At 40.1% G+C, this 22,371-nt stretch overlaps 1 protein-coding gene across 7 annotated transcripts in view; it reads right to left on the reverse strand.

Annotated features, from left to right (window-relative positions):
* Positions 1–4,689: 4,689 nt before the first annotated feature.
* The window catches only part of SIPA1L1 (signal induced proliferation associated 1 like 1), a 284,823-nt gene continuing 267,141 nt past the window's right edge, over positions 4,690–22,371 (reverse strand). For all 7 annotated transcript variants that reach the window (XM_063439713.1, XM_063439716.1, XM_063439717.1 and 4 more), the window contains 2 exons: positions 9,691–9,772; positions 4,690–5,486 (listed from right to left, as the gene is read on the reverse strand). In XM_063439713.1, coding sequence (XP_063295783.1) covers positions 5,343–5,486; positions 9,691–9,772 — 226 coding nt within the window. In that variant the 3' untranslated portion in view covers positions 4,690–5,342. The remainder of the gene's footprint in view (positions 5,487–9,690; positions 9,773–22,371) is intronic.

Genomic DNA, 22,371 nt, shown 5'->3' on the forward strand with positions numbered 1-22,371 from the left:
TTATTGCTCATGGAGAAACCTTCTTGAAATGTGTACAGTAGGTGGCCATCTTTTAGGTCTAATGATGCCATCTAATTCGAGCATTGTCAACTGTTGGTGAAAGAGGTGATGGTTTGCATTCAAAATTCTATTCTTGGAATGTATCTCTTGACCTATTTTAAGTCCAGAACTGGGCAGATGACCTCTCTGGCTTGAAAAGTCGAGTATATACCCTTTGGTATTTTCCTCGACATTTTTTCGACTAAAATGATAAAAAATAAAAAGGAGTAATGTTTCTAATAGAGTTGCTTGATGATGATATTTCAACTGACTGACTATATGTATTTAAATGGCCTGGTGTTTGGTCAGACAAAACTTGCACATACTGTTCTACGATGGAACTACAAGGCAGACTAACATTTTTTTTTATTATTATTATTTTTTTATTCTATTTTTATGTTTTAGTTTACAAACTAACTTTCATCAGGACACATGTATGTAATGCATGTATAAAGACAATATATTTTGCTCACCTTGTAAAGCACTGTAGTATGTGTGAGGCAAGCTGTAGATTGATACTGCAATATTGACTCACACACAGCAGCCATAAGCACTTGTTGCCCCAGGTGTTGATAGATACAATTCACATAATTATTTGAATGCAATAGATGGCCTCAGGGTTCTGGAGCCCAGCCTTTGAGAGGTCTGTTCTACAAGACATCTCAAAGGTTAAGTGGGCAGTGGCCTAGGCTTTAATTTCTAGGTCCTTGTTTGGTTTCCTCTCCAGACTGATGGTAAACACCACAGAGTGAGTACTGCAGCTATTTGATGGGGAAAACCCAGTTTAGGTTTGCAATAGATAAATGCTCTAAAAGTAGAAAGTTATTTTTAACCTAATACATGTTTTAGCATTCATTATTTAGGGGAGGAACAGGGACAGAGAGAGGATTGCACTGTCTGTCTTCCCCGCCCTTCTCCCTGATCATCAGTAATGAAAGAGGGACTGATTTAAATGGCACTATTACAAAATAATGTTTGTATGAATTACATTTCTAAACACACAAATGCTCACACTGATATTTCAAAGGGACACTCTACTAAAACAAGCTCTGATAGTTACATTGCTTAGAGTCAAACCATCTGGGAATGATTGAACATAAACTAGGGCTTTTTACCAGGGTGAGAGACTGTCCCTTCCTCAGCCACATAGATAATGTGGGTTTAACACTTCTGCATTATTGTTGTCAATTCCAACCAATTTTGATGGTGCTGGTTGGGTGAGAATGGTGTGGGCGTTTAAAGTATCTCTTTAATATTGCTTAATTATACGTAGCTGACTTTCCCAAAGAGTTTCCTTTAAATGTATCCTGTATAATGTAAACATGTTCAAATGTATCATATTTACTAATGCACAGATATTTAGCACCCACATTAATATGCAAAATAGAATCCGCTTAACCCCTTAAGGACCAAACTTCTGGAATAAAAGGGAATCATGACGTGTCAGATACGTCATGTGTCCTTAAGGGGTTAAACAAGAATGTGTGGTGAACCTCAGTACGGCAAAATGTATTACTCTGTCAATGTACACAAATCATTTTAGGTAGAGAGGCTTGAAACGTATACCAAACCGCCAAAATCCACACCTCATTGTAGTGTATAATGATGCCATCACATAGACGTGGTTTGCATGATTCTATTGTAGCCTTTGTGGGAGTATGTGTACATAGTTGGGTGAGATAACTTATGTTGTTAAGGGGATCTCTATCTAAAACGTTCTGTTTTATATGTCCTTCATTAAATGTGGTAGCACTTAGGTGCTCTAAGCATTCTTGTTAGTGCTGGTTGGTTCTATTTTTTCTGTTAATTTGGATGTTTATATTGTTGCCACCCACTGTAACATAGCCACAGTTGCTTTTTTTTTTTTTTTTTTTTTTTTAAATCTTTCTTTTATTATGGCATATACGTCATGGGGTACAGAAGAGAAAGAGGGAGGCATTGAGGGGTAACATGATATAATAATATCAAGATGGTGTGCAATGCACCTCAAAGAAAGATTGCCATGTTTTTTTTTTTTGTGTGAAACATTCAAGTAAACAGAGTGATACATGCTTGGATAAGAAACAAAAGTGATCAAAATAGCGTAGACAGGCTTCATATACAAGTTGGTGTTCATAGCTAGACAGGATAATAAAATAAAGTAAATGAATAATGCTTATTCCAACGAGTTAGGCTAAGTTGTATCTTTGGAGCAGACAGATATAACTTAATCTCCATTTATCACAGTACCAACGCAGGCAAAGTTACATGCTAAATGCGAAACCTGCTTATTCTAGCAGTCATGCTTGTAGGCTAAGTATACAGGTGAATCGTTTACGGTCTGCCCTACTATAAAACAAGTGAGAATAAGTTAAGCTAGCAGCAACCAGAAACATAACAAGGCATAAACATAACAAGGCATGAGAAGTGGGTTGCAGTCGCGGCCGCCGCTGGGTTTCAGCAATTTGGAGCAGCCTTCTTTTGCGTGAGTGTGGCTTTCAGCCAACTCCTTGGAGTGGTAGCCCCTGCGTGTCCACGGTCAGTCTATGCCACGGCACCTCTGTTCTCCCGTCATCCCTCCAGGCGACCTGTTTGAGGGGGGTAGGTGCACTGTCCTGCCGACGGCTTGAGGGACTGCGCGGTCCACACTTCTTGCGTCTTCGGCCCAAGGCCTGTGCGGGCACCCACGCCTGCATTCCATTGATCCCTTCACCAGGATCGTGGGCCCCCGGGTCAGTCGTGTTGCGGACCTCCCCTGGGGTGTATGGATGGCTGTGGGGGGTTACCACCACTTGGGTCCCCGGCTTGGAAGAAGAGCCAGCATGGAGTCCGGCATTTCCCTTCCCTCGTGCGGATAGGGGTGTACCCTGCTTTAGGGTGAGCTCTGAGTGAGGCGGTAAGGTAATCGCTGTAGGGGCATTTTGGGGCCTTGAAATAGTAGGGGTCAGTGTCACCTGAGGTCTGTGAGCAAGTCGCTCCCAAAAGTCCTGGCACATTGCCTCAAATCTGGCATTGAAAGAGATCAGCCACTCCTGAGTTCCCTGGCTTGCTTGTGGCTGTAGCTTTTCCCGGCTGGCGGCCATCTTAGATGTGCCTCGTGGGCCTTGCTCGGGCTGTCTGTGTGACATAGTGTCTGGAAGATTGCCATGCATGCTGTGTGGACCGGGATAACCCCCGCCGGTCCAGGGGGGGGGGGGGGGGGGGGAGGGAGGGAACGGGTGGTTTGTGCATTACCCGCGGTCCCCGGCTGGAGGAACGGCCGTTTCCACCCTCCGTTGGACTCGCCTGGCGTGCAGGTGTGTAGGCCGCTGGAGCTGTATCTGCTTGTCTCCATGCTCGGGTCGGAACTCTCCCCTGTCCTTAGAGTCGGTTCGGCACCCGGCTGGGTAAGTTTTGGGGTCGGCATTCCGTTTAGTAGTGTGGTAATCCGCGGCAGTTGCAGTGAGCTCGCAGCAAACACGTCCGGCGGCCATGATGGTCGGGCCCCGCCCCCCCACAGTTGCTTTTTAAACTAACCACCCAGAAGTGAATTTTGGAAAAAAAAATTTTTGCAGTATCTAAACCCTTCCTCTAGTTTTTTTACAGATAATGTAAATTTTGGGGGAAAAAAATACAACACAGACAAAATATATTTTAAAACCAGTTTTATTGTCGTGATTTTACAAGTTTTTCTGGAATCTTTGATACAAGTTGCAAAACTCTAATACACAACCTTCTTAAAGAACCTCTTATTCCCAAAAAGAAATCAAAGCAACTCCTCGGAGTAATCAAGTGAGGCTCACAAAGGTTCAATTTACAAATTATATCAGCCATTATAATAAAAATCTCCTTCATAAGTCATAAAAAACAAAAAATAAAACCCAAACACTTTTGATCTCCATGGTAACATTGCAATAACATATTCCAGTTGGCTAGATCACACGTTTTTAGATCATGGCATGGGAGTATAATTTCTGTACATACTTATTAGCTGTAAAATAAAAACAAAATCACAAACCATACTGATAAGGCATAGAGAACTGAATATATATATATATTTTCAGAGAACCAACTACATCTTCTTACAAAATATAAATCTTTCAGCCTGGCTCGATTCTGGTAGCAAATATAAGGGCTTGGTTTACAAATTGCACACGGTTTATTTTGATAAGATAATTTTACCATGTATAGCTGGAACGTAAAAATGCTTGCGGGTTACGGAGGGCTGTGTTTGCTTAAGGAGTGTTTTGTTTGAACCATTTAGTATTAATGCTATTGATCTACTTGGTTCAAAATAATAAGTATTGCTCCTGGGTAATTACCAGCAAGACCAGATATTGGTTTAAAATATGTTTAACTACTCAATAGAATGTTTGTTGATAAGGTAAGTATTTCAGAAGATAGCTATGCTATACTATACCCGCAAATGCATTCTGAGCTTCGAAGCAGCTGGGGAATGAAACGCTTGTTCTTAATATGCAAATGTATTAGTTCCCTGTCTAATTTAAATACTTATTTTACTAAGAAAAAAAGTACAATATGTCCACCAGGGACATATGTTACAGATCGATTTAGAATTCATGTCTCTGGGTTCTGTGCATTTTAAGTAACTGGGAAAGCCTGCACAAATTGACTGGAATAAAATGCTTTCTACGTATCTTGCAAACTGTAGGCTGGCTGGTAGGATAATGTTTGCTTGGCAATACAACATCTTGTGTACATCTTTCAGATCAGAATCCCTCTCTGTCGTCTGCTAGAAGAGTGGGATAATTGCTGAAATGTGTTCTGCATTTATATTGACAGGAAAAACAAATCTTATAAAATTGTGATCTGATGCACAACTTGAGTTAGTCACATTAATGTAAAGATATAGAATAGCAATGGACAACCTTAGCCATTACTGATCGAGAACAAAAACCTGTACAGGCTACTCTATGAAACACATAAATATATCAACAGTAGCTTAGAGATGGCTTTATTCTGTTTTTTTGCCTTGTTTTATTAATCAAAACGGGGAAAAGGTTATAAAATAAAAACCCAAACAAAATGATTACACTAATAATAATTCCTCACACAGCAATTATTGCCTGAAACATTAGAGATTCAACAAACGTCTTTATAAACTGTACAAAACCTGTGCCTGAAATATTCACATTTCAGCAAGAGGCAGTGACTAAACCATGCGACTACATACAAATTCTGGTTGGTAGGTGCTAAGAAACATTGTGGCTATGGTGGCTATTGAGTCTGTACATTTTTACTTGGGTGAAGTTAAAGCTCCTATGGTTCGGTATCGATTGTAGACACGGTTTTCAGGTTTTCCTTCTGATCTTACAGAATGTCCCTTAGCTCATGTCGATGGTGTTAAAAACCCATTCGGTAAATTTCTTTAGCTTGGCTGATGCATTCTGGGATTCCTCCTGCAGGCGCATGTTGTCTTCTCGCAAAAGTTGTATTTCTGCTTGGAGACTGGCTTTGTCCTCTCTTTCCTAGAATGTAAAATACATTAGTTAACAGTGGTTTGAAATCATTTTTGATACACACATAGCAGCAGACAATGCAGTCATTTCTATTCACAATCATTACACAGATCTTTCATGGGGCTTCTATATTTTTGCGGCACAGTGACATCAAAAAAGAAGTGGAAGTTGTACATTCTATACTTACATAATGACAATTTGTTCCTTTATATCTATTCCATGAGAGGCAGAATGGGACACAAGGTATGACAAAAAAATAAGTTCCACCAAAATAAGTTCCACCAAAGTGTGTATTGCCAGAAATTCAATGTGAATTCCAAAAATTAGACTTAAATAGCCAAACTGTAATTGGAATTAATCCTACCAAAAAGGATACAAAAAAAATCTACAAAAAGATTAAAGGGATTCTGTAGGTTAAAGGACCACTCTAGTGCCAGGAAAACACTTGTTTTCCTGGCACTATAGTGCCCTGAGGGTGCCCCCACCCTCAGGGTCCCCCTCCCGCCCGGCTCTGAAAAGGGGTAAAACTTACCTTTTTCCAGCGCTGGGCGGGGAGATCTCTGCCTCCGATCCTCCTCCGTTCCGCCCCGTCGGCTGAATGCGCACGTGCGGCAAGAGCTGCGCGCACATTCAGCCGGTCGCATAGGAAAGCATTTACAATGCTTTCCTATGGACGCTTGCGTGCTCTCACTGTGATTTTCAATGAGACAGCCACTAGAGGATTAGGGGGAAGGCTTAACCCAAAAATGGGTTAGCCCTAGCTGGACCTGGTACCCAGACCACTTCATGAAGCTGAAGTGGTCTGGGTGCCTAGAGTGGTCCTTTAAGGAATACAAAGTTGGAAAGGGTTAAACATTTTAAAAAAACTTTTCTTTACTCTATTCCAGCACAGAGTCCACCTCCTTAGACATCGTTCGACTGGAGAGAGGGAATTTAACTGACGCTGGATGACTTATTGCAGAGCGCGAGGACATCCAGCGTCAGGGGATGAAAAGTCTGTAAGCCACCAGGAAGTGTCGCTAGTGGCTGTCTGACTGACAGGCAATAGAAGCAGCCATAGCCCAGCAATGCAATCATTAAAGTTTCTTTAAAACTGCAATGATTTAAATTGCAGGACTTAGTGGCACAGGGACACTGCACCCAGATCACTTCTAAGCTCAAGTGAAATTTCCCATTTATTTTTTTTTGGGAGAAGATAAACCTTTGTTAGATTGCTCTTTTAGATCAATGGGCTTCATTAGAAAATGTAAAAAAGGAAGTATGAGGAGAAATAAGTACAAAGTTTAAAACATACTTTATCTGCAACCGTTACAAAATCTTAACTGTATACTATGATGAAAGAGCTTCAAGTGACTAATTCTTTCATCAAGTCATTCTCTAGTGCAGAATTTGAGTAATCTGATGGTTAAACGACAAGTACATCTATGGCGTCTAATTACACATCAGCCGAAGATTAGGCCTAATATGCCATACATGTGTTGATGGTAATATAACTAATACAAAACAACAAACATCACAGGCCTCATAGGAGACCCTTTAGTGGACAGAAAAGGAGATGACACAGGAAACGAAAAGTACAGATGTTAAGAGATCTATAGAATATTCTGAATTTGTCCTTCTCCCGAGCTAGTAATCAAATACCTTTACTTGCTTTGTTTGCTTCAGTTAATAAATTCCATCTATTTAACACTATTATCAATGTACATATGAGGAAACTTACTTTGAACAAAAGATATTTAAAGCCGTAGATCAGGTATCTCCCACTACAATATTTGACTGTTAATGTGGGTTATTTTAAACGGGCAAGACAGGATACATCTTATTTGGATTTGTGTAATGCACAGATTTTACATTCTTTGCTCTATAGTTCAAAGGACATTTATGATTATTTAACTTCTACCCTGTGCATTTCAGGGGATCTCTAGTTGATACTTTTTGAGACCTGGTAAAGCAAGAGCTTGTAGCTCTCTGTCAGAAGAGGTCTACAGATCCATTCAAATCTATCTCCAGAGCAGAGATTACCACTGATATCACTTATTGATTTCACTTATTACCACTGAGATCACTTCTTGATTTCACTTATTACCACTGAGATCACTTCTTACCACAGAGATCACTTATTGATTTGAAACACAAATCATTTGCTGAGGGTACTTTGCAAATGTACAGGTGATACTCGAAAAATTAGAATATCGTGCAAAAGTTCATTTATTTCAGTAATGCAACGTAAAAGGGGAAACTAATATATGAGATAGACGCATTACATGGAAAGCAAGATAGTTCAAGCCATGATTTGTCATAAGTGCGATGATTATGGCTTACAGCTCATGAAAACCCCAAATCGACAATCTCAGTAAATAGAATATTCCATGCAATCAATAAAACAAGGAGTGTACATAGAACAATATCGGACCTCTGCAAAGTATAAGCATGCATATGGACTCAGTACTTGGTTTGGGCCCATTTTGCAGCAATTACTGCCTCAATGCGGCGTGGCATGGAAGCTACCAGCCTGTGGCACTGCTGACGTGTTATGGAAGACCAGGATGCTTCAATATCGGCCTTCAGCTCTTCTGCATTGTTCGGTCTCATGTCTCATCTTTCTCTTGGCAATGCCCCATAGATTCTCTATGGGGTTCAGGTCAGGCGAGTTTGCTGCCAAATCAAGCACAGTAATCCCACGGTCATTGAACCAGGCTTAGGTGCTTTTGGCAGTGTGGGCAGGTGCCAAGTCCTGCTGGAAAATGAAGTCAGCATCCCCATAAAGCTAGTCTGCGGAAGGAAGCATGAAGTGCTCCAAAATCTCCTAGTAGATGGCTGCGTTGACCCTGGACTTAATGAAGCACAGTGGACCAACATCAGCAGATAACATGGCTCCCCAAATCAACACAGACTGTGGAAACTTCACACTGGACTTCAAGTATCTTGCAGTGTGTGCCTCTCCATTCTTCCTCCAGACTCTGGGTCCTTGGTTTCCAAATGAGACGCAAAAGTTGCTCTTATCAGAAAAGAGGACTTTGGACCACTGAGCAACAGACCAGGTCTGTTTTTCTTTAGCCCAGGTAAGACGCTTCTCATGTTGTTTGTTGTTCAGGAGCGGCTTGACAAGAGGAATACGACATCTGAAGACATGTCCAGGATCTGTCTGTGTGTGGTGGCTCTTGTCCACTCCTTGTGAAAGTCCCCAACACTTTTGAATGGCCTTTTCCGGACAATCTTCTCGAGGCTGCGGTTGTCCCTGCTGCTTGTGCACCTTTATCTTTCACACTTTTCCCTTCCACATAACTTTCCAGACTGAAAGACCATTTAAAGGCTCAGAAACCCTTTGCAGGTGTTATGGCTTACTTAGCTGATTAGAGTGGGACACTGTGAGCCTAGAATATTGCACCTTTTACTGAGATTGTGGATTTTGGGGTTTTCATGAGCTGTAAGCCATAATCATCGCACTTATGACAAATCACGGCTTGAACTATCTTGCTTTGCATGTAATGCGTCTATCTCATATATTAGTTTCCCCTTTTACGTTGCATTACTGAAATAAATGAACTTTTGCACAATATTCTATATATTATATATTATATAATTTTTCGAGCATCACCTGTAGGTACTATTTAGTCCAGTGAAGGGAGCCTAAATACTTCAATGACATGATATCTGAAAGGCTTTAGGATCAATGACAGTCTATGCTTTGATAAATAGTTCATTTTGGCGTAACGTTTTTAGGTACCAGATTTCAATGTCGCATAATGTAATACTGGATCCCTGGGAGCTGATTGCAGTGGTATTTTTTTATTTTAATTTAGTCACATATTTCTATTCCTGGCCTCCCTTTGGAACCATACACATATCCCCAGTACCTGTAGCAATCAAGAAACAGGAGACCTTATCTGGTTCACCTATTGCCAAGCATTATCATATAAAATCCTGATGCACACAGCAGCAAAGTGTCAACATCCTTCCTCGTTATGAGTCCGGCAAAGGCAGGACATGTGCCATAACCACTCCAATAAACTGCAGCATTTATGGTGCTCCCTTTCTTATATAAATAATCATGGGTAGTGTACATTTTGGCCGTCCTTGCTTTACAAATAAATCACAAAGTTCTGAAAATTGGTCTAGGTTCTAGAATCCACTAAATTAAAAATGATCCAGCCACTGAAAAGGTGAACTTTAACATCAATGATTGCACACACTTTCTTTCTGTGACACTTACCTTTTTAAGGTCATATTGGAGCATTTTCAGCATACTTTCTAGCTGTTCAACCTTCGATGTAAGACAGGTGGGAGAATCTTTCCTGAAATAACAAAACATAGATATATATATACATAGGAATACAATAAAAACACCACCGTACAGAGCTAAATTCCTTGTGGATATTGTTTGCATATTACAAGCCAATTATAACATTCTGATACATGTATTATTGTTAAGCGAGCAAAGCAAGAAGGGGAATTGGATGTTCTTGTCCATCTAGGGACAAATTACTTGGCTTGCAATGAGGTTTCAGAATTAAAGGAAGTTTTTAATGTTTTTGCCAATGATTTACGGCAGGTTGCTTCCACACTGTCATTCTCTGAAGTTCTACCTGTGCATAACACTCAGAACGACAGGCAGATACGTATTAGGGACTTGAACTTGTGGCTTGGTGAATGGTGTTGGGAGCAAGGATTTGGCTTTATTTCTCATGGTAGCTCTATTTGGAATGGAAAAAAATGGTTTGCATCTTTCTCAAAAGGGAACAAATGTTCTCAGTGAGCAGTACAGAGGTTTTGCTAGGATGTATTTAAACTAGGGGGGGGGGGCAAAACGGTGATAAAACATCAATCCAATTGCCCCCCAAAACAAGGACAGAAGGTGCCTGTAGCGAGTGTGTTAAAAAATTATAAGCTTAGAGTCATGTCTACAAATGCTTGCAGTTTAGGGAATAAGATCCATGAATTTGTGGCAATAATGGCAACTGAGAATGTACCGTATATACTAGAGTATAAGCAGAGTTTTTCAGCACATTTTTTTGTGCTGAAAAAACCCAACTCTGCTTATACTCGAGTCAATGTCTGTATTATGGCAATTTGCATTGCCATAATACAGACAGGGGGCTGTGGGGGCTGCAGAGCGGTTACTTACCTCTCCTGCAGCTCCTGTCAGCTCTCTCCTCCACCGCGGCGGTCCGTTCAGCACCTCGGTCAGCTCCCAGTGCAAGTCTCGCGAGAGCCGCGGGGTCATAGTGCGGCTCTCGCGAGACTTACAGTGTGAGCTGACAGAGAAGCTGCATGGTCCGGCGCGGAGGAGGAGGGAGCTGACAGGAGCTGCAAGAGAGGTAAGTGCTCTCTGACAGCCCCCCTCCCTCCCCCACTTTACTGCCAATGCCACTGGACCACAAGGGAAGGAGAGCCCCCCTCCCTGCCATGTATCAATCAGGGAGGGGGGACGAAATTTTTTTTAATAAAATAAAATAATAATAATAATTAAATAAAACAAAAATAATAATAAAAAATTATTTAAATAATTAAAAAAAAATAATAAAATTGCCCACCCCCCACCAAGGCTCAGCTACACACACACACACACACACTGCACTCATATACACACACGCTGCACTCATATACACACACTGTAAATAAATATTCAATTAATATCCATTTTTTAGGATCTAATTTTATTTAGAAATTTACCAGTAGCTACTGCATTTCCCACCCTAGTCTTATACTCGAGTCAATAAGTTTTCCCAGTTTTTTGGGGTAAAATTAGGGGCCTCGGCTTATATTCGGGTCGGCTTATACTCGAGTATATACGGTAGATTTAGTGGCTGTTACCGAGACATGGTATAATGAAAAAAATGACTGGGACATAGCAATACCAGGGTACTCTTTATATAGAAAAGACAGGGAAGGCAAGAAAGGGGGAGGGGTGGCCCTCTATGTAAAGGATAGCATAAAATCTAGCCTAATAAAGGTTAGTGAGGCGAACATAGAGTCCGTTTGGGTTACGTTAGAATTTGGTAATCACACAGTAACTCGTGTAGGTGTGATTTATAGCCCCCCCACGACAAATAGAAGAGTTAGATAATCTACTAGTTGAGGAAATAGCTAAAATGACAATCAAGGGGTAAGTTATTATCATGGGTGACTTTAATCTCCCTGATGTGAATTGGAAAACCAAAATAGCTGCTTGTTCCAGGAGCACACATATTCTAAACTCTCTACTGGGATTGTCTCTAAAACAAGTCGTTGAGGAGCCAACTCGTAAAGAGGCCATACTAGATTTAGTCTTAGATATTACTGTAGGTGAAAGTTTAGGATCCAGTGATCATCAGTCAGTGTGGTTTAATATAAGAACAGTGACTGAGTCACACCACACAAAAACAAAAGTTTTAGACTTTAGAAAAACAGACTTTTCTAAAATTAATATGTGTAAAGGAGTCATTATCAGACTGGATCAATTTAAATGGAGTCCAAGAGAAATGGGATTATTTAAAAGTTGCACTGCTGAAGGCAACAGAAAATTGCATTAGGCTTGTCGGTAAAAGCAAAAAATTCAAGAAACCACTGTGGTACTCTGCAGATGTGGCCAAAATAGTAAAAAAAACAAAAAGTTAGCATTTTGTAACTATAAAAAACCCAGCGTGAGGAACACAGAATGATCTATAAGAATAGGCAGAAACAGGCTAAGCAAGTTATAAGAGCTTCCAAATCACACACAGAAGAGAAAATAGCACAGTCAGTAAAAAAGGGATTTTTTTTTTAGATAAATGAGAAAAAGAAAGTAAAACAAGGATTAGTTAGATTAAAAACAAAAGAAGGAAGGTATGTAGAAGAGGATAAAGGTCTAGCTGACTTCCCCAATGAATATTTTTGTTCAGTGTTTACCGATGAAAATGAAGGAAAGGGGCCTCGGTTAGGAAAAAGGACAAATGGGTCATTTGTTACATGTGTGTTTACAGAGGAAGAGGTTCTATTTCAACTGTCAAAAGAAAAGACAAATAAGTCAATGGGACCTGATGGAATACACCCAAAGTTATTAAAGAGCTTAGCGGTGTACTAGCAAAATCATTAACAGATTTATTTAACCAATCATTGGTAGTTAGCGAATGTTGTGCCCATTCACAAGAAAGGTAGTAGGGAGGAGTCGGGCAACTATAGGCCAGTAAGCCTTAGTTCAGTAGTTGGGAAAGTAATGGAAACCATGTTAAAGGACAGGATTGTTGAACATCTAAAATCACATGGATTTCAAGATCAGAGACAGCATGGGTTTACTAAAGGGAGATCATGCCAAACTAATCTTATTGATTTTTTTGATTGGGTAACTAAAATAATAGATCAGGGTGATGCTGTAGACATTGCTTAAAGGGACACTCCAGGCACCCAGACCACTTCTGCCCATTGGAGTGGTCTGGGTGCCAACTCCCACTACTCTTAACCCTGCAAGTGTAATTATTGCAGTTTTTTTTATAAACTGCAATAATTACATTGCAGGGTTAACTCCACCTCTAGTGGCGGTCTACTAGACCGCCACTACAGGGCACTTCCTGGTTTCTAGCACAGGAAACCTGTGCTAGAGCGTCCCTGGACGTCTTCACGCTATGTGAGGACTTCCAGCGTCGCTCATTTCCCCATAGGAAAGCATTGAAATGCATTTTCAATGCTTTCCTAGGGGGAGCGCTAATGCGCATGCGCGGCATTGCCGCGCATGCACATTAGGTCTCCCCGGCCGTTGGGCGGGATCAGTCTCGCCCACCGGCCAGCGCATTGCAGAGGAGGAGCGGCGGCGGAGGAGGAAGCAGCGACGAGGGACATCGTCGCTGCCTCAGGTAAGTCACTGAAGGGGTTTTCAGCCCTTCAGAAACCGGGGATTGGGGGGTGGGAGGGAGAGGGGACCTGCAGTGCCAGGAAAATGGATTGTTTTCCTGGCACTGTAGTTTCCCTTTAACTTGATTTCAGTAAGGCTTTTGACACAGTTTCACATAGGATTATCAATAAACTGCGATCTTTAAGTTTGGATTCCAATATTGTTGAATGGGTAAGGCAGTGGCTGAGTGACAGGCAACAGAGAGTTGTAGTCAATGGAGTATATATTCAAAGCATGGGCTTGTCACCAGTGGGGTAACTCAGGGATCTGTACTTGGACCCATTCTCTTTAATATTTTTATTAGTGATATTGCAGAAGGTCTTGATGGTAAGGTATGTCTTTTTGCTGATGATACTAAGATATGTAACAGGGTTGAGGTCCAGGAGGGATAAGCCAAATGGCAAACGATTTAGCTAAACTAGAAAAATGGTCACATTTAATGTGGATAAGTGCAAGATAATGCATCTTGGACGTAAAAAACCACGGTCAGAGTACAGAATATTTGATAGAGTCCTAACCTCAACATCTGAGGAAAGGGATTTAGGGGTGATTATTTCTGATGACTTAAATGTAGGCAGACAATGTAATAGAGCAGCAGGAAATGCTAGCAGAATGCTTGGTTGTATAGGGAGATTGATTAGCAGTAGAAAGAGGGAAGTGATCATGCCATTGTACAGAACACTGGTGAGACCTCACTTGGAGTATTGTACGCAGTACGGGAGACCGTATCTCCAGAAGGATATTGATACCTTAGAGAGAGTTCAAAGAAGGACTACTAAACTGGTTCATGGATTGCAGGATAAAACTTACCAGGAAAGGTTAAAGGATCTTAACATGTATAGCTTGGAGGAAAGACGAGACAGGGGGGATATGATAGAAACATTTAAATACATAAAGGGAATCAACACAGTAAAGGAGGAGACTATATTTAAAAGAAGCAAAACTACCACAACAAGAGGACAAAGTCTTAAATTAGAGGGGCAAAGGTTTAAAAATAATATCAGGAAGTATTACTTTACTGAGAGGGTAGTGGATGCATGGAATAGCCTTCCAGCTGAAGTGGTAGAGGTTAACACAGTAAAGGAGTTTAAACATGCGTGGGATAGGCATAAGGCTATCCTAACTATAAGATAAGGCCAGAGACTAATGAAAGTATTTAGAAAATTGGGCAGACTAGATGGGCCGAATGGTTCTTATCTGCTGTCACATTCTATGTTTCTAAAATGTGGTTACATTTGAAGCACAAAATTACAAAGGTTATTCCAAACAGGAAGAACAAGACGTGTATAATAATAATTGTGGCATCTCATAGACCGTAAATTATAGCAAAGATCTAGTTAGCTTTTTAGATTTGAAGATTTATGTTGAAAATAAAATGGTTAAAACTAGTACATATTTTAAACCAGTGGATGAAAACCGTTATGTCCAGTTAACTAGTTGTAATTTTTCCCTGTTAGCTGGTGTGCCGAGGTTACATTTCCTTTGAGTAAGAAGGAAATGTACAGACCTAGAGACATACATGGATCAGGCCCCTAAAATAAAAGGTATTTGTAATTAGGGCATATCCTAAATCTAAACTTGAAAAAAGTTATAAACACAGATTAGGGACAGGGAGGAATACACTTCTAAATTACAAGGAAAAAGATACACAGAACAAAATGAAAGATGTACCTATTTTATGTAACTACACTTCGAGTCGTAAACTAACTAGGTTTTTCTAGAAAATATTGGCCAATACTAGGGCAGGACTCACTATTACATGATATTTTATCAGAATTGCCAAGGATAATTTGTAGGGGATCCCCAATTTAAAACAAAGCTGGTAAGAAATCATAATAAAGAAAAACAGAACCACCTTCTAAAATTAAGGAAAAGGCGTTATGGCTGTGGTACCTGTCTGGCGTACAGAATACACAGTACACAAAGTGTACAGCATGGGTTGTCAACCTGGGCCCTACCGCCCACTAGTGGGCGTTTCAGGATTCCAGGTGGGCGGTAGGGATTTCCAGGTTGATCGGGCGGGCGAGTGCGAGCCGGCGGTACCCGTGCGACTGGATACCGCTGTGACCATTTGCGGCTCCGGCCGCCCCCTTCCAAAGTGTCCATCGGGTGGCCCATGCTGTCAGGGCCACCCGATGGATGCGGATTGTAAGGGGGCCCGGTCAGCGCTGGGCGCTTTAACAGCGTTACCGGGCCCCCTGTGATGACATCACAGAGCTGGGAGGAAGTGATTCCCCGGTCACTCCTCCCAGCCAAAACTGAGAGCCGCGCGAGAGGAAGCAGAAGGAGTCAGAGTGGGAACTCTGACTCCCATCCACCTGAGCCACCACTGGACCCCAGGAAAAGTCACCCTACTGCACCTTAAAGGTAGGAAACAGGAGGGTGACTTAAATATAATGTGTGTGTGTGTGTGTGTGTGTGTCTTTGTAGGTATGTCTTGTGTGTGTGTGTCTTTGTATGTCTTGTGTAGGTATGTCTTGTGTGTGTGTGTCTTTGTATGTCTTGTGTATGTATGTCTTGTGTGTGTGTGTGTGTCTGTATGTATGGGTGTCTTGTCTTTGTATGTATGTGTCATTGTATGTGTGTCTGCATGTGTGTGTGTGTCTATGTATGTCTTATGTGTGTGTCTGCATGTGTGTGTGCATGTCTGTGTGTGTCTGTTTGTATGTATGTATGTGTCGTGTGTGTGTGTGCCTGTGTCTTTGTGTGTGTATGTGTGCCTGTCTGTATGTGTGTGTCTGTATGTGTGTCGTATGTTTGTCTTGTGTGTGTGTCTGTATGTGTGTCGTGTGTTTGTCTTGTGTGTGTGTCTGTATGTGTGTGTCTGTATGTGTGTCGTATGTGTATGTATGTGTCTTGGTGTGTGTCTGTCTGTGTGCCTGTCTGTTATAGTGGACTATAATAAGTGGGCTACCTAGCTCAGCCTTCCTACTGGGCATTGCTATAAGGAAGGTTAAAAATAGAAAAAAGGGAAAAAAAGGTGGGGAGGGGAATTGAGGAGGGAGAGGAGATGAGCTGACGCACAAATGAGAAATCATATTATGCGCAAACAGAAAAGTCGTCTGAATATCACTGAAAGAGACCTTCGTTTGTTCCTTACGAAAATCGAACCAGATTTCAAATATTTAGTCTCGCAGCATCAACCTCAAGGATCTCATTAATCACTAGTAAAGGTAATTTCAATTTACTTTATTGTTTTCTCATTAAACTTTATAAAGTTAAAAACCTTATAAACCTGCATTAAGTAGAAATAAAAAGATAAATGTACGTACATTTATTTTAATTTTTTAAAACACCCTCCTTTCTAAAAAATATTCCGCATTTGCGCGAAAACTGGTGGGCGGTAAGGAAATTTTTTCAACCAAAAAGATGCATTAGTGGGCGGTAGGTGGAAAAAGGTTGACTACCACTGGTGTACAGAATACACATAGCAAAAAACCACTATAGTTTCCCTTAAAAAAAATTATAGTGCTAGGAGAATAAAGTTATTTTTCCTACCACTAGAGTGACCTACAATGGACCCCTCCCTCTGCACTGGGAGGGTTAATAAACCTGTTTGTCCCATACATGGAGGAGACAATGTGTATGCATCTGATTGACAGCCACTAGAGGTGTAGTTAACCCTACAAGGTAATTAGTGCAGTTTATCAATAACTGCAATAATTAACATTGCGAGGATAAGGGGACAGTAACACTGCACCCAGACCACTTTAATGAGATGAAGTGGTCTGGGTGCCTATAGTGTTACTTTAATGAACCAAGTATAAAGAGAAAGGTTTACTAAATAAAGGATTTAATGTCACTCCAGAAATGTGATTATAGTATAACCCACACGAACATATCAGTATGGCCACACAAAAAAGGTCTTGCATAAACGTATAGAAGAACATTTCAGGAATATTAAAAATTACAAAATTGAGCAACTAATTACAAACAAATGAAATCCTATGGAATATTTCCAAACTAGATTGCACAGCGCCAAAAATATTCTGGAAGAAACAACTGAAAGATTTAAAGTAAACAAAAGGAAGAACCAGGCACACTTAATTCCAGCGAGTAATGTTTTATTGGAGAATACAAGTGCAAAGTTTCTCAAGCCTGAAAGTATCACACGGTCTTGATTTCTCTTCCTTTGTAAACAAGCTGGATAAGCAAATCTGACCGTATGGCTAGTCCTGAGTGCTGACACATTCATCACAAGAGCACATTTTAGACAGATTTGAGAAATGACTCTCTTAAGACCAGATGTTTGCTGCCTTGCACAATGTAAAGAATCTGGTGTATGAAAAAGTAACAAATGCCTCATATGCATTTTTCTATGTTGTATGTATTGAAATGTTTTAACGCATGGGTGGCCAAACAGTAGATCTTTTCAAGCTCTAAGCTCCACAAGAAGCATTCTCTGTGCCCGTTCACTTGCTGTTTCTATAATTTACCAACTCTATATGTCCCAGACAAAGAAAAATCATAACTAGTTTGGGTTTAAAAAAAAACCCAACTAAATAAATAAATAAAAAATACACTTTTTGGGGGTATTTATCTCCTATCTAATTGAGAGCAAGAAGTAACCTGCTCCTGCTTGAGTGCTTTTTTTTATCATGCTCAGATTCCAGCCGAGGCTTGTTAAAGGGACACTATAGGCACCAAGACTGCTTTATCTCATTGAAGTGGTCTGGATGCAGTGTTCCAACGCCCCTTAGTCCTGCAATGTAAATCATTGCAGTTTTAGAGTAACTGCAATCATTACATTGACAGCCTGTACAGGCAGTCTTAATCCTGCAGTTGGCCACTAAAGGCACTTCCTGCGTGCTAGACAACGTTTGGTCACCTGACACTGGATGTCCTCACGCTCTGCATGAGGACATCCAGCGTCTGTTAAATTCCCATAGGAGAGAATTGCAGCAATGCCATTCGGGTGATGCCTAAGGAGATGGAGCGCCAACCCAGCACCAAGGGAGGTCGGCACCTTCTCAATACCTAAGAGGTGGGGGACGATGATGAGAGGGAGCTATAGTGTAAGGAATACAAATTTATATTCCTTAAATTACATTATCCATTTAAGCTATTTAGCAAGTGTTTGTCTCACTATCTAATTACATCACATATATATATATGTTAAATGTAATTCCATACAAAATAACCCCATGCATAGTTGAACATCATATGTATTTTAGTCTTAATAGCCTTCTATAGTAATTCACCATCTTAATGGACATGTAAAAATTATTTAAAAGGCGCATTTGAATTTATATAGGTCTAAAGCGTGATTTTTTTATTTACAGTAATGGGAAAATGAAAGTACACCCTCTTTCAGTTCTATGGTTTTACGTGTCAGGACATAATCATCTGATTCTTAGCGTTTCTCAAAATTAGGTAAATACAACCTCAGATGAAAAACCACACATGACGTATTACACTGTGTCATGATTTATTAAAATAAAGCCAAAATGGAGAAGCCATGTGTGAAAAACCAAGTACACCCTTACCGATTCCATAGGAAGTAAGAGGCAACGTAGCAGACAGGTGCTGCTCATCAAATGCCCTTGATTCATTGATCATCAGTAAATGTGACCAAATCTATAAAATCCGAGATTTTAGCAGTTTGTTGGTCTGGAGCATTCAGGTGTGTGTTAATACAACGCCGAAGAGAAAAGACGTCAGCAATGATCTTAGAGAAGCAATTGTTGCTGCCCATCAAACTGGGAAAGGGATTTCCAATCAATTTAAAGTCCATCATTCTACAGTGAGAAAGGTTATTCAAAAGACAGTTGCTAATCTTCCCAAGAGTTGACGTCCCAGCAAATTCAACCCAAAGTCATACCATGCAATGCTCAGAGAAACTGCAAAAATCCAAGAGTTAAATCTCAGACTCTCCAGACCTCAGTTAGCATGTTAAATGTTATTCAATTCAAGAAAAAGATTGAACACGTATGGTTTGTTTGGAAGGGTTGCCAATAGAAAGCCTCTTCTTTCTAAAGAGAACATGGCAACACGGCTTAGGTTTGCAAAGTTGCATGTGAACAAGACACTTCAGGAACAATGTTCTCTGGACAGATGGAAACAAAGTGGAGAGGTTTACAACAGCATGTTTGAAAAAGAAAATACTCAAGGTGTTGCAAAGTCCAGACCTCAACCTGATTGAAATGCTATGGCGGGACCCTAGGCATAAACAAATTATAATGAACTGAAACAACGTTGTAAATAAGAGTGGGCCAAAATTCCTCCACAACAATGTGAGAGACTCAGAAGATCATACAGAAAATGATTACTTTACGTTTTTGCTGTAAAAGGTGGTTCTACAAGCTATTGAAGGTGTGCTTTGGTTTTCACACATAGCTTCTCCACTTTGGCTTTATTTTTGGTAAATAAATCATGACATGTTGTAATATGTCATGTGTTGTTTTTCACCTGAGGCTGTATTTACCTAATCTTGAGACCTGCTAAGGAACAGATGATTGCTATTATGTCCTGATATGTAAAACCATAGAATTAATGAAAGTATTGGGCAGACTAGATGGGCCCAATGGTTCTTATCTGCCGTCACATTCTATGTTTCTTTGGGGGGGGAGTGGAGAGAAAGAGAGAGAATGAATGTGTATATATATATATATATATATATATATATATATATATATATATATATATATATATATATATGGTCACCAAGATCACTTCATCTTAATGAAGTGGTCTGTGTGCACGTCCTTCTATATACAACATTGCCATTTTGTTAAAACAACAATGCTTGCACGGAAAGGTTAAATACATTCACATCTAGTACCCGTCTTCCATAGAGGTAGGAGAACACTATAGCATTAGGACTTTGTGTGTATTCCTAACGCTTTGGTGTTCCTTTAAATACAAATTGATAGCTCACAAAAACTATCTACCTCTATGAGGAGCTCTGGACTGGAAATATGACATCAATGGTTGTCGATGAGGAGCATTTGATTTGGCAATGCCCAACATTAACAATGAAATAAATGCTGGGCAAAACGGGTTGGATCATCGTTCACTGCAGAAGTTTGTAGGGACATAGTTTCCCTTTAAAGTCTACATCAGGTGGGCTTGACCAGCTGGCCTGGATTAGACAATATTTTAGGGTGCAGGCTTGACTTGCATGGTTGCTAGGATTATTACATTTTGTACTGTTTAGATACCTTCACAATAAAGGCAGTCAGATTACTGTTTGAATGCTTAGAGACAAACAGGTACGCAATATCGAGCTGGACTATCTAGATTGAGAGTCCCATCAGAATGAAGTAAAAAGGTGAGTTTTACTTACCTTAACTCCCTTGCTGTGGACGCCCCACCCCCCTGCCTGAGATTGTCAAGATTGATGATCTCAGCCAATTCCATTCTTCCCCATAGAGAAGCACTGGGAGGCTAGTCACATCTGCGGCAAAACGTTGCACCTCACCAACCAAATGAACTCAATGAGAATCATTTGATCTATAACGGAGTTGAACTGAAGCACTTCTAGCGGCTGTTAGGAAGACAGACACTAGAGACGTGTTAACCATGCCATGAAACCATTGCTGTTCTTGCAAAACTAAGAATACTCGTATAGAATAAATCTCTCCATTTAGTTGGTTTTGCAATGCTCATCTGCATAGACCTTTACAAAGCATTCATCATTATCAAACTGTCACACCATAAGGGGCATCATTGCAACACTTCAGTAACTGATAATATATTGTTCTTTTTAATAGACTTGTCTCAGAAAAAGGCCTGAAAACAGGAAGAAGGGTAGGACCAATGTACATGGTGCATTCCCTATAAACACACAGAAACATATGATGTCATCAATCCCTTCATTACCAAGCACTTAGAATCTGGGGATGGTTTTTATGCTGAGTATTTTGGGTGTCCTGGAAAGTAATATTTAATGTATTTTTCTTTTCAGTATGCCTAGTTATCTCATTATTTAAAGGGACACTATAGGCAACCAGACCACTTTAGCTCATTGAAGTGGTCGGGATGCAGTGTCCCAGTCCCACTTAGTCCTGCAATGTGAATGTTGTTGAGAAACTGCAATGATTACATTGCAGGGCTAAGACTGCCTCTAGTGGCTGTCAGACAGCCACAAGAAGCACTTCCGGGATCTTACCGGAATTTTGGTAACCTAGTTAACACTGGATGTCCTCATGCTGTGCATAAGGACATCCAGCTTCAGTAAAATTCCCAAAGGAAAGCGTTGCAGCACTGCCTTCCTGCCGCAAGGGGGGCAGAGCGACCTATAGTGTGAGGAATACAACTTTCTTTTAATGAAAACAAAAATGACAATTTTGTCTGGACAGAGGTTGCAGATAGGAATTGTCATAGTTGTAAATAAATAACATTTCATATGTATCTGAATCTATGTGTTATGGCCTTGTGTACCAGAACCATCTTGGTTTTTGTTTAGTTTTTTTTCTTTCTGTATACTAGATTTCAGGTGAAGAGAATTTAATTAAAGGTAATTTAAAACTCCTCCAATCATATCACATTTTTTTCTCTTGAATGGAGAATTGTCATATTACGGTAAGGTGATTTTACTATGTGCAAAGCATTATATTTCAGTAATTGTATCCTTACAGTCCTTGATTAAGTTTCTCTGTATTAAAGATTGTAAAAAGAGAATTCCAAGAACTTCATATATGAGAGAATCCGTATTAGGATGTTGTATGTATATTTAAAGAATTTTTTTTTTTTTTATTCTTTATTTTTTCTTGTGCATATGAATATACATGACATATAATCCTGCAGAGCCACAATAGCTTTAACAGGCGCATTAAAAGTATTGGTTAATGTGGCTTACGATAGACCGCACAATTTAATATTTTAGAACATAGAACAGGCTAAACAAGCTGTTAAAGAATGTTTTTTTAATGTGAAAAATATACTCTCTTACATACTTAATTAACAAGATATTCCAAATATATCCAAATGTCTTAGGAGGCTGCATCACGTCCTTTAGGAAAAGGGACACTGCGCTGCCCAAATCCATAAAAAATAAATGTTTAGTAGATATATCCCCAATAAAAACAAGCATATATTTAATTATTT

The sequence above is a fragment of the Pelobates fuscus genome, chromosome 13, assembly GCF_036172605.1.
Source record: "Pelobates fuscus isolate aPelFus1 chromosome 13, aPelFus1.pri, whole genome shotgun sequence".
Taxonomy (NCBI): Eukaryota; Metazoa; Chordata; class Amphibia; order Anura; family Pelobatidae; genus Pelobates; species Pelobates fuscus.